The sequence below is a fragment of the Glycine soja genome, unplaced genomic scaffold, assembly GCF_004193775.1.
Source record: "Glycine soja cultivar W05 unplaced genomic scaffold, ASM419377v2 Super-Scaffold_78, whole genome shotgun sequence".
Classification (NCBI taxonomy): Eukaryota; Viridiplantae; Streptophyta; class Magnoliopsida; order Fabales; family Fabaceae; genus Glycine; species Glycine soja.
In genome coordinates this window covers 1,096,167-1,109,459 of record NW_021143573.1, presented here as the reverse complement: position 1 = coordinate 1,109,459, position 13,293 = coordinate 1,096,167, and the positions used below count along the sequence as shown (strand labels likewise).

The following is a 13,293-nucleotide window of genomic DNA, read 5'->3' as shown; positions in this document are numbered from 1 at the left end:
AATCGATGACACCAGGATAGAAGGAATGAGAGACGAACTGAGTGAGGTCTAATTCGACCAAGTGTGTGAACCTATTGGGCATTTTTCAGAGCATGTGAAGTGAGCTTCTTCCTTTTGTTGTTACTAGGTGCACCTAGCATTATTGCTGGTGCACCTAGCATAGTTAAAAAATTCCAAAATTGCCCCTACCTTATTTACATTTGTGGATCAAGTTGATCCGTAAAATACATGTGGATCAAGTTGGTCCGTAAGTCTCTTACAGAAACTTGATCCACGTGTATTTTACGGATCAACTTGATCCGCATGTATTTTACGGATCAACTTGATCCGAATGTCTTTTACGGATCAACTTGATTCGCAACAGACTGTATTTTTTGAAAGTTTAAGCTTTATTTAAACAAATTTTCATTAAATTAATTAATTAGTAATAAATAATGTAGATATGTTTTAATTTTTAAATGACATTTCTAATTTACTAAGGCAATAATAATATAACATTTCTGTGGAAGCAAAGCTACCATGATGATTCACCAAAATGTTTTGATGATGCCAAAGCTCAAAGAGTTGTTTCAAGATTAAAGAATCAAGCATTCAAGATTCCACTCAAAGATTCAAGAATCAAATGAAGAAATCAAGAAGCATCAAGCCAAGTCAAAGTAGGTGGTAAAAAGTATTTTTCAAAAAACATCAAATAGCACACTTTTTGTTTTAAAAAGGATTTTCTGAAATCTTCTAAGTTACCAGAGTTTTTACTCTCTGGTAATCGATTACCATTTGGTATTAATCGATTACCAGTGACTGGGATAGTTTTCAAACTGGTTTCAATGCTTTGCAACGTTCCAAAATGATTTTCAAATAGTGTAATCGATTACACTATATTAGTAATCGATTACAAGTGAATCTGAACGTTGGAATTTAAATCCAATTGTGAAGAGTCACAACTTTTCATAAAATACATTGTGTAATCGATTACACCATTATGGTAATCGATTACCAGTGAATGTTTTTGAAGAAAATGTTAAGAGTTATAACTCTTAACATGGTTTTCTCAAAAGGTATCAAGGTTCTATAAATATAAGAACTTGACACGCATTTTAAAAAACACAATACAATATACAATAACACAGAAAAACCTTTACCAAATTCATTCTAAGTTTTTGTTCAATCTTTCCTTGAAGAAAGGAAAATTCTGCAAAAACAAAAATTGTGCTATCCTTCTGTTTTTTCTCTTCTTCTTCTTTCCTTCTCCCTCTTGTCTAAAGAATTCAAAGAACTAACTGTCTGAGAATTCTTTTGATTCCCCAAACAAAGAATTCAAAGAACTAAACCCTTGAGAATTCTTTGCCCAAACACTGAATTCAAAGAACTAACCGTCTGAGAATTTTGTGTAAGAAGCGGGTAGCTTCTTGGTTGTAATAGTGAATACAAAGGAGGGTACATCCTTTGTGGTTCACTTCAAGTAGAGGGTACATCTACTTGGTTGTTCAAAGAGAACAAGGGAGGGTACATCCTTTGTGGCTCTTTGCTTGTAAAGGATTTTTACAAGGAAAGGAAATCTCAAGAGGTTGCTTGAGGACTGGATGTAGGCACGGGTCGTTGCCGAACCAGTATAAAACTTGTGTTTGCTTTCTTCTTCCCTACGCTCTTTACTTTTCCGCTGTGCACTTTTTATTTCCGCTTTACTTCTGTCTAAGTTGTTGTTTTTGTTCTTTACTTTCTCATAACTTAGTAGTAAAGCCAAAATGAATCTAGTAACATTAAGAAGGATAAATTTTTAATTAGTCAAGACACGTTCATAATTAATTCAACCCCCCTTCTTAATTATTCCGAGGCCACTTGTTCCAACAATTTCTAATTTAATTACTTCCATTCATAATATTTCAATGAATTTGGAATGAATTTCCAATAAAGTAATTTAAACATAATTGAAAAATAACATGTAAACGTTAACACTAATATTATTAATCAAAATAACTTAAAATATACAAAATGTTCAGTCAAAAACATCGTCCAGAACTGATGGTGTCAATAAACTATGGCTGATCCATGCGCCGCCTACGTTGAGACTTAACATACACATTGCGATCTTCTGTGACAACCCTGGCAATCCTAAGCCACTTTTGGATGACCTCATGTGTCGATGTGCCTGGCGTGACTTCATTTAGGTTGAGATGATGCTCCAACATCTCGGCGATGGCATGGTAAGCCTCATGTTAAATTGAAAACAAACAAATTATTCAAATTAGTATTAAATTAATTCAAGTAAATGACATACATGTAACCAAATAGTAACACTTACCATTGCATGTCTGGGCTCGTCCGCATCAGAATCCACATGTGTCGATGCTGGTGTTGGCTCTTGAGGGATATGTCTAGGCTGTGTCGCAGATGCATCTTGAGGAGGATCTGATGTCTGTGGCACAATCATGAATGGATGCGATATCATGAAGAACTAATCGATGTAGTCGAAAGCACACTGACCTGGTACAACACATATGTCACTTGCTGGCGCTAGATGGTCGGAGTAGTGCGCCCACCTATCATCTACGTCATCAAATGACACCCATGAATCAACAGGGTGTGCAGGAATGCACCAGACGCATCCAAATTGGAGCATAACCCTCTCCGGTCTGTATCTAACAACAACAGGCCCCCAGAGGAGCTGTCCTAAGAAACATGTAATCGGATGAAACTCCTGGACTGGTCGGTGCTCCGCATATGGCATCCAGCAGACATCTAGAATCCTGAGACAATCCAAGCGCTGTCTATACGTCGTTGTAGATATCTTCTTGACAGTCTTCTTTGTGGCAATCCACTGACACGCACGTGGTGACACCTCGTCATGGTCTGGATCAGCATTGCACTCCGAAACAGATGGAAAGTGCTCATATATTCAACACTACAGAGGTTACATAAAAATCATACAAATTTCAAATGAACGTCTAAAGTAAAATACCCTCATTAAAACATTTTTGTAATTAAATTATGAAAAACATGTTAATTACCTGTAACAACGTGATGTAACTAGCAACTTGTCGGCTGGTGCCGATACTGGCATCATTAAGGTGATCATACATATGGACGAGGCCAGTAGCTCCCCATGCATACCTCCTAGCCTGAGTGAGGTCACGCAGGGCGTCTAAGTGTACAACATGAACATGGGTTGCACTCTTATTAGAAAAAAGAGTGCAACCCAGAAGATGCAGAAGATAAGCTTGAGCTGCAGATGTCCAGTGCTAGGTTTGACATCCGCGCACTTAGCCGACGTTTCAAATTCAAATCAGTTTTTTTTTAACATAGACTTGGATTAGCATGAGGACAAGTCCACTTAGCGAGGTCTGCAGATCAGAAAAGCTGCAACTCTCGCTGGGATCTGGGCTGGCTTAGCTAAAATGATGCATCTTAAGTACAGAGGAGCATGCGCTTAGCTGATAAGGACTCACTTAGCACTCACATTGCCGCAAGGAATTCAGCTTAGCTGCCATGATTGGCGCTTAGCTTCATGAACCTCAGTTATAGCCGTAAAGAATTGAGCTTGGCGGCAATGCCTAATGCTTAGCCAAGGATAAGTTGTCGCTTAGCGATCCGGCTGAAGCTTAGCTGAATTCAGATCGAATAGAAGTTGGCTTAGCTCATCCTTGGCCAGCTTAGCGGGCTAAATCAGCCTCAGATGCATGGGTTGGGCGCTAAGCGCTTGAGACTCACGGCTTAGCGTATAGATCATATCCAAATCCTTAAAACACTTAGAGATCAAACTATGTCAAACAATGATAAAAATACAATTTCCTTTGTGAAACAAAACATGATATAAGATCTAAAAACAAATTCAAACCTTTTTTCAATTAAAGCCAAAGAGAGAAACACTCAAAGAATTATACTAGTTCGTCTCATACCCGAGACTATGTTTAATTCTCGGCAATCACCAAGTTTCCACTAACTTATCAAAGTTACAAGTATTGTCCATTGCCACTTCTAGCTCTTACACTTGCAAGCTCTACCCCAAGCTTGACTTAAACACTACATTCTTTGTCCTACTAAGCCATTGTTGGCTCTAAACAAATCAATAAGATTTGTTGGAAGATTATGCACTGACTAAATATGTGATCGTCTTATAGACAAATATATCACTTAACACTTTTAGTCTTTTCTTTCAAGGTATACAAGGTGTTTTTGAGAGCTTAGTAACTATACAAGAATTTTAAAAAAACTTTATAAGAAAGAATGAAAGAATAAGGTCACACAGATGATTCGTGTATTGTTTCTTCAAAGCTTCTTTTATATATAGCCTTCATCTCCAAGTACCTGTTGGTGCATTTAATGCTTGCATTAAATGCACATCTGTTCGCAACCGGCAAGTGTACCGGATCGCACAAGTAGTATAAAACTGTAAGAACCGAGTATCGAATTCTCGAGGAACTTGTGTTATCTAGAAAGCTATTTCGATAAATAGGCGTCTGGTATGGAAATATGACTGTGGTTATGAACAGGTATTTAAACTATCTAGGCAAGAAGAAAGAAAATCACGCAAGAGAAATACTGTGTAAAAACAAGTAGAGAATGCATTGGTCTTTCTCATAGGTTCCTAATACTAAAAAAGATGTTCTCTATTTAACAATGCTCATGCGTTCCTATGTTGTCTCCTAGACTGCTAGACCCCGATTCCTCATGATTTCCTAGCCTAGTCTTGATCAAGCATCGTCCGCAGATTCCTCTTGTAAGACTAAACTCAACCAAGATCGCATTAAGACACACATACACAACTAAGTTCTTGTACCCCGATTCCTCGTGATAGCACAACAACTTAGTCCAGTACTATCAAGGACTTTAGAATCAGACCAGTTACTACTATTGAATGACCCTAACAAAGCATGTATCTACGTGATCAAGGTAAAAGCATACTGGAATGAAAAACAGATAGCACAGAGAACACACAAAACATCATTACATAGTTAGAAATATATTTACATCAGGTACCTACAGGGAAGATCCAACAAAGGATTTAGCTCTCCATAGTCCGAAAACCTCCTTCACAACAAAGAGAAAAACAAGATGAAAGACTGCTGATCGAGGCCGTACCCGAATCAAATAAACATGAAAATGCAGTAACTAGAAAGTGATCCTAGGTCGTTTTCCAACGAGCAGTGACAAACCAAATGTTCATAATATACTTGCAGTAACAGTAACGATTGGGGAGGGGGGGTTGTTTGTTTTGTGATTAAAGAGCAGAACAAGTAAACTGGAATATGAAACTACTAATATTAAAAACGGGTTGTTTCCTCTGATTCAGAAGCCATTCTCTTATCCTGGGTTATGGAGAATTTGTCCCTAACAGTCAACCACTTAATCCAACCCTATTTCAATTTACTAAGCGAAAATCAACTTAGGGTTTTCAATACGTGATTAGGCACCACATACACCAGTTAGCCCTTCGTCCATTAAGCATGAACGCAAGTTAGGCTCAGAGGCAATTAATCGAACACGAAGCGTGCACTGATTAATATTCACGAATTTGGGATAACTGGTGAAGGGAAAACTGCCAGGAAACCACATTACAAGCGAAACCTCAAAGAGAGTTGGGCTTCGTCCTCAAAAGGAAACAACACCAGAAAATCTAGCCTTCCATGGATTCAAACAGAAAACGCAAATGAAACATGAAGCAGAAACGTAAATGAACAGAAACGTAAATGAACAAAAACGTAAATGAACAGAAATGTATATGAAACAGAAACGTAAATGAGAGTAGAAGAAGAAGCAAGAACGAAATTGTAATTAGAAACAGAAAACGTAAAATTGCATTACGTGAACAGTAGCATTAAGCAGAAAAACAAAAACCCTAAAACAAAAGCTTTGAATAATGAATAGCATAACAGAATGCCTTGCACGAATCCCAAGGCTGCTATTTAAAAAGAGTCACTCAAAGTCACTGGGCCCTATTACAATACTCTGGCCCAAAATGAAATAAACATTGAACAACATAAAATAAAATTGCGAAATTTCCTAATTAACTAAGGTAAGCGCTGCTTAATTTGCCCTCTTCAAGTCCATAACCAAAATCCGGATTAAGCCCAATGTTTCATTAATTCCTGAAATTAGATTAAAAACATCAAATTAGCTAAATGAGCCCAAATAATAAAACTGCCTGATTAATTGACAATTAAGACCAATCAGTAATTAAAATGGTGCAAAAAGGGTTTAGAAAATAGAAGAAAATGATGGCACATCAAAACCCCCCATACTTAGCCTTTTGCACTCCTGGGCAAAATGAAACAAAGAACAAAATCCAAGGGTATCAAAGAGAGACAAACGAAAACATTCACATATTTCTCAATGAACATCAAGGAATGAAAGTAATGGGTAACATCTAACATAAGGAGATCTGAAAAGTCAAGACATTCATGAAAATCATCCAAGCAACCCAAGCATGGCAAAATAGTTAATCAGCTCAAGAATGAAAAGTGATAAAGCCTCACAAGATATACACTTTATCTCTCAAGTGTCTAGGCTACTATTTACCCTCAAAGCACCCATGAAAACAAACACTACATAAACTTGGCAAGATTCTAAAATTGACAATCAACCCATAAACACGAGCACATGAGGATCAAAAGGTCTTTTAAGGTTGTAATGGGGCCAAGGACAAGGTATGGAAAAATATGGAATAAGTGGCTAAATCCCAAAGGAATAGAGGAGCAATGAGGAATAAGTGCATAATAAGAAAAAATAAGAAAATAAAAAGAAGTAAAGATAAAATTTAAACATAAAGAGTAGAACCAAGAGTCTCATCATTCTTTTGCCATTTAAGATCTTATTCACTCAACTTTATTGCTTTTTCTTTTTCATTTTCGAATTTTTTTTTTACTCTATATCCTTTGAGAAACAGCATTTCATTCAGCATGTCCAACATTTAACCAATATACAATGTACATCAAGTATGGCCCAAAATACATCATGAAGTATAGCCAACAAAACAAGTTATCCAATGAAACAAAAACCCCCCCCACACTTATTCCCAAAACAATTCCAAAGCTCCAAAATTCCTTAAGGATATGGTGATATCATGGTTTTTCACTTAAGGCTTGTAGTGAGCTTCAAAACAAGGAGAGGGAAACAAGGCTCAAAAGGGCTATCAAAGGAATTAATTCAAGGTAAGTCCATTTGGCTAGAAGCTTATAAGAAAAAAATTGCCTCAATCATTTCCAAATATGCATGTGAATTAGGACGCATCAACAAGAATCAAGCCAAGGCTATTGTGCAAGCAATCAATGGGGCAAAACACACCAAATGATTATGATGATGGATGGCTCAAATTCTCACAAAGGTAAACTCATCACTTTCAAATTGAGCTTTCAAAACTATCATGACATGTAGAGGAGAATCAAGGATTTCAAGTCACAAAATGTCAAGAACTTTTATTTTCAAAACAATTACCCATTTCTTGAACATATCCTATAATTCAAAGAAAAACATGCAAAGTCGTACATGCACACAAAATTGACCCAAAATATTAAACTAACAATCCGACGAAACTAACAACATTAACAAATTAACAAAACCAAGAAAACTAGCAAAACCAAAGAACACTCCCCCCCCTACTTAAACAACACATTGTCCTCAATGTAGCACAATTAAAAGATTAAAAACAATTAAATCATCAAATAGAATCGGACAAGTGTAGTAAAAGCAAAGAAGGAGATAGGAAAAGAAAAACTCCCTAAGTCATGGTGGAGGAAGAGTAGGGTGGAGTAAGGAAGTCTCTTCCACCACTACGTCCACTAGAGAAGGGTTCGTGAGGAATGGCTTAAGTCGATGTCCGTTGACCTTGAAGCTCTTGTTTGTGGAGTCACTTTTGATCTCAACTGTACCATAAGGAAAAACATTAGTAACAACAAAAGGACCAATCCACTTAGACCTCAACTTACCACTCATGAGTCCAAGCCTAGAATTATACAATAACACTTTTTGCCCAACCATGAAGTCCTTTTTAACTATCATGCTATCATGGAACTTCTTGGTCTTTTCTTTGTAGAACTTGGCATTCTCGTAGGCTTCTAGGCGGATTTCATCTAACTCACTCAGTTGCAACTTCCTTTCCTCACCAGCTTGATCCATAGAGAAGTTGCAAGTCTTTACTGCCCAGTATGCTTTGTGCTCAATTTCCACTGGAAGATGACATGCCTTTCCAAAGACAACCCGATAAGGAGACATTCCTATGGGTGCTTTGTAGGCAGTCCGATGTGCCCAGAGAGCATCATCAAGCCTGATACTCCAATCTTTCCTGCTTGGCTGCACAATCTTCTCTAGAATTCTCTTGATTTCCCTGTTAGAAATTTCTGCCTATCCATTGGTCTGGGGGTGGTATGGTGTGGATACCCTGTGTACCACCCCGTACTTTTTAAGTAGGGCATGCATTGTTCTGTTGCAAAAATGGGTTCCTTGATCACTAACAATTGCTTTAGGTACTCCAAACCTGCAGAACATATTAGACCTGACAAAATCTGCAACAACTTTAGCATCATTAGTTCTAGTGGGTTTGGCTTCCACCCATTTTGAAACATAGTCAACTGTAAGGAGAATGTAAACATAACCAAAAGAGACAGGAAAAGGGCCCATGAAATCTATACCCCAGACATCAAACACCTCACAGAATAGCATAGGTTGCTGAGGCATTTGTTGTCGCCATGTAAGTGTATTTCCTGCTCTCTGACACTGCTCACAAGTGCTGCAGATCTTCCACGCATCTTTAAAGATGGTGGGCCAATAAAAACCACAATCAAGCACTTTGCGAGCTGTCCTTTGAACACCCAGATGACCTCCCGGTGCGGAAGAATGACAAAACTGCAGGACTGAGTCAGTCTCATGATCTGGAATGCACCGTCTAATGACTTGATCACTGCACAATTTCCACAAGTAGGGGTCATCCCAAATAAAATGCTTAGCATCACTTTTAATTTTATCTTTTTGGGCCTTAGATGCTAAGGGAGGAAAAATAGAAGCAACTAAATAATTGACAATGTTAGCAAACCAGGGAGTAGAAAGAGAGTCAGAAATACTATACAGTATATACAAATGATCATCCGTGAAATCATCCCGAATAGGTGAATCTGCATCAGATACACGTTCGATCCGACTCAAATGATCAGCAACTAGATTTTGTGCTCCGCTCCTATCACGGATCTCCAAGTCAAACTCTTGGAGCCAGAGCATCCATCGGATCAACCTAGGCTTAGAATCAGCCTTCTTCAACAAGTACTTTAGAGTTGCATGGTCAGTATAAACAATAATGCGGGTACCAAGCAAATAAGATCGAAATTTTTCAAGAGCAAAAACTATGGCTAGAAGCTCTTTCTCAGCAGTAGTATAATTCGCTTGGGCAGCATCTAAAGTCCTAGAAGCATAATATATCACCCTGGGCAATTTATCAATTTTCTGAGCAAGGACAGCCCCCAATGCATAATTTGATGCATCACACATAAGCTCGAAAGGGGCTGTCCAATCGGGTGCCTGGATGATGGGGGTGGTAGTTAGCGCTCTTTTGAGGCAATCAAAAGCCTCTTTGCATCTGTCATTAAAGTCAAACTCCACCTCCTTTTGCAATAAGTTGGACAATGGAAGGGCTACTTTGCTAAAATCCCTTATAAAGCGCCTGTAGAATCCTGCATGACCAAGAAAAGATCGCACCTCTCGCACACAAGAGGGGTAAGGCAATTGTGAAATAACAGAAATTTTTGCAGGATCTACTTCAATACCCTTATTGGAAATAATGTGACCTAAAACTATACCTTGCTCAACCATAAAATGACATTTTTCAAAATTTAGAACAAGGTTAGTTTCAATGCATCTATTCAAAACTTTTTCCAAACTATTCAAACAACAATCAAAAGAGGATCCATATACAGTGGAATCATCCATAAACACCTCTATGCAATTTTCTAAAAAATCACTGAAAATACTAATCATGCACCGCTGGAAGGTACCAGGGGCATTGCACAGGCCGAAAGGCATCCTCCTATAGGCAAAAGTGCCGAAGGGGCAGGTGAATGTGGTCTTTTCCTGATCCTCAGGAGCAATAGTAATTTGCATATAACCAGAAAAACCATCAAGGAAACAGTAGTGGGATTTACCTGCCAGTCGTTCAAGCATCTGGTCAATGAATGGCAGGGGAAAATGGTCCTTTTTGGTAACCTGGTTCAGCCTCCTATAGTCAATGCAGACTCTCCAACTGTTCTGCACCCGAGTAGGAATTAGCTCCTCCTTCTCATTTTTGATCACTGTGAGGCCGATGTTCTTCGGGACTACCTGGACGGGACTCACCCATTGGCTGTCGGAGATAGGATACATGATTCCAGCTTGCAAAAGCTTGGTTATCTCCTTCTTCACTACATCAAGAATCACCGGGTTGAGTCTTCTCTGTGGCTGTCTTACTGGTTTAGCTCCATCCTCTAAATTTATTCGATGCATACATATGGATGGGCTAATACCAGGAATGTCCGCCAAGGTCCAGCCTATAGCCTTCTTATGCTTCTTGAGAACTGACAACAACTTCTCCTCTTGCTCATCAGCAAGGGAGGCAGATATAATCACTGGAAAACTCTTGCTATCATCCAAGTAAGCGTATTTTAAATTTGATGGCAGAGGCTTCAATTCTGGTGTGGTCGGCTGGACAGTGGCAGAAGGAGATGGTTTCTCAGCCTTTACCTCATAAAGAAAGTCAAAGGTATGAGTACTTTCTGAAACATGGTTAGTCCTATCTGACTCTATAAAATCAATCTCAAGAGGTAAAATAGCACCACCAGACATGCAATCAATATCACTCTCAGATTCACTCTCAGCATCAAATTCAGACATATGATCAAGTACAATTTCAGACTCAATGCATGAAGAGTGAGAGGCATGCAGATTAGAATAAAGATTAGTCATGTATTCATCAACAACATGGTCAATTATTTCAGCACGAAATACAGAAAGATCTCCAGATGGGTATTTCATAGCATCCAGAATATTAAAATGAACAGTTATATCACCAAACTCCATGGATAGTGTGCCTGCATAAACATCTATCTTAGTTCTAGCAGTTTTCATAAAAGTTCTGCCTAGAATGATGGGAACTGATCCTTGAGAAAATCCATCTTCCATATTCAAAATATAAAAATCAACAGGGAAAATCAGTTCACCAACTCTAACTAAGACATCTTCTATGAAACCAACAGGGTAGGCAACCCTAAGTCTAGCATGGCATTGTCAAACTTACTATTCCCTATAATACAAGGTATGCTGAATGTACCTGGATCTTTGCATTTTTCAGGAATTTGAGGAACAAATTTACCAATCAATGCGGAGACATTTCTGCCCATGCTAATCCGTTCACTTCCTTTAAGCTTCCGCTTATTAGTGCACAGCTCCTTCAAGAATTTGGCATATCTTGGAATTTGCTTTATTGCATCAAACAGAGGTATGTTTACCTCTACTTTTCTAAACGTTTCCAAGATCTCTTTCTCTGTCTCTTCCATTTTTTTGTTGGAAACTGCTCTTGGAGGGAATGGAGGGAAACTGCTCTTGCACAAAAATTGTTAGGTAAATTTTTGTCATCACCTTTTTCTGGAGTAGAGTGAAGTTTGGCAGGTTCATTTGCAGATGAGGAAGGTGCTACGGGTTGAGGTCCTTGACACTGCTTTCCCGACCTCAATGAAATGGCACTGACATTTTTGGGATTTTGGACAGCTTGAGAAGGCAGCTTGTCAGAATTCTAGGACTGTTGTTGATTCAATTGGGTAGCCAATTGTCCCATCTGATTGGTTAAGCTCTGAATGGAGGCTCTGGTCTCTTGCTGAAACTGCATGTTCTGCATAGTCATTTGCCTCACAAGTTCTTCAAGGGAAGGTTGTGGAGGGGCCTCAACTGTTGGCTGTTTCTGGGGTTGTTGCTGTTGTTGGATTGGTGGAGGAATGTATGGTCTACTTGGGCCAGCAGCATTTTGGAAGGAAGGAGCAGGCTGCTGTTGTTGTTGCTGAGGGCTGGACCATCTGAGGTTAGGGTGATTCCTCCATCCAGGATTGTATCTGTTGCTGGAGAGGTCATAATTGTTCTGCTGTGGTTGATTTTGCTGCTGAGGTTGAGGAGGTCTATTGTAAATATTTGTAGCATAAGCTTCAGGCTGCTCAATTGCTCCAGGTTGCTGCATGGAAGGGCAAAGGTCTGTATGGTGGTCAGCAGAGGAGCACAAACCACAAACCCTTGCAACAGGTACAGATTTCTGATTCAAGGCCAGTTGGGTTACCAAGTTAACCAATGCATCCAGTTTGCCTTCAAGCTTCTTAGTCTCAGATGATGCAGCTGAGTTTGTAGCTACCTCATGCACTCCTCTAATGACTATGGCATCATTTCTGGCGCTAAACTGCTGAGAGTTGGAAGCCATCTTCTCAATTAAATTTCTAGCTTCAGCAGGAGTCATGTCTCCAAGGGCTCCACCACTGGCAGCATCTATCATACTTCTCTCCATATTACTGAGTCCTTCATAAAAATATTGGAGAAGAAGCTGCTCTGAAATCTGATGGTGAGGGCAACTGGCGCATAGTTTTTTAAATCGCTCCCAGTACTCATACAGGCTCTCTCCACTGAGTTGTCTAATACCTGAGATATCCTTCATGATGGCTGTGGTCCTGGAAGCAGGGAAAATTTTTTCTAAGAATACTCTCTTAAGGTCATCCCAGCTTGTGATGGACCTTGGAGCAAGGTAATACAGCCAGTCCTTTGCCACTCCCTCTAATGAATGAGGAAAAGCCTTCAGAAATATGTGATCCTCTTGGACATCTGGGGGTTTCATGGTGGAGCAGACAATGTGAAATTCTTTCAAATGTTTGTGCGGGTCTTCACCTGCAAGGCCATGAAACTTTGGAAGCAAATGAATCAGTCCAGTTTTAAGAACATATGGGACATCCTCATCAGGGTACTGGATGCACAAGCTTTCGTAGGTGAAATCAGGTGCAGCCATTTCCCTTAGAGTCCTCTCATGGGGTGGAGGTTGTGCCATGCTCTCAGAATGTGCAAAATCAGAATGCTCAGAATCAAAATTATAATGCTCAAGATCAGGATGTTCAAAATCACCAATAACAGAATGCACAGATTCACCAGTAATGGAATGCTCAGAATGATCAAAAGGTATAAAATGATGCCTAACTAATCTATGAAATGTCCTATCTATCTCAGGATCAAAGGGTTGTAAGTCAGATGGATTGCCTCTAGTCATACACTACATTCAGCATGCACACAACTAGTTGCCTTGTCATGTAAATAAAG

The 13,293-nt window shown here is 39.1% G+C and overlaps 1 protein-coding gene and 1 non-coding gene across 2 annotated transcripts; one reads left to right on the top strand and one right to left on the bottom strand.

Moving 5' to 3' along the window:
* Positions 1-2,033: 2,033 nt before the first annotated feature.
* On the bottom strand, positions 2,034-3,485 carry LOC114404079 (protein MAINTENANCE OF MERISTEMS-like). The gene is made up of 5 exons (XM_028367200.1): positions 3,455-3,485; positions 3,006-3,139; positions 2,507-2,863; positions 2,300-2,413; positions 2,034-2,207 (listed from the first exon to the last, which is right to left on the bottom strand). The coding sequence occupies exons 1-5, from the start codon at positions 3,483-3,485 to the stop codon at positions 2,034-2,036; spliced, it is 810 nt and encodes a 269-aa protein (XP_028223001.1).
* A 9,057-nt stretch (positions 3,486-12,542) lies between these two features.
* On the top strand, positions 12,543-12,649 carry LOC114404088. Its single transcript, XR_003664807.1, has one exon. It is a non-coding gene; the product is annotated as a small nucleolar RNA R71 (small nucleolar RNA).
* The last annotated feature ends 644 nt before the right edge of the window (positions 12,650-13,293 follow it).

What these genes read in the sequence shown, in the direction of transcription:
- LOC114404079 (XM_028367200.1), bottom strand. Translation starts at nt 3,485, where the DNA reads ATGGCAGCTAAGCTGAATTCCTTGCGGCAAT. An exon ending in GCTGAATTCCTTGCGGCAAT is followed by an intron (nt 3,140 to 3,454) that starts GTGAGTGCTAAG and finishes TTGTACACTTAG; the next exon opens with ACGCCCTGCGTGACCTCACT. An exon ending in ACGAGCCCAGACATGCAATG is followed by an intron (nt 2,208 to 2,299) that starts GTAAGTGTTACT and finishes ATTTAACATGAG; the next exon opens with GCTTACCATGCCATCGCCGA.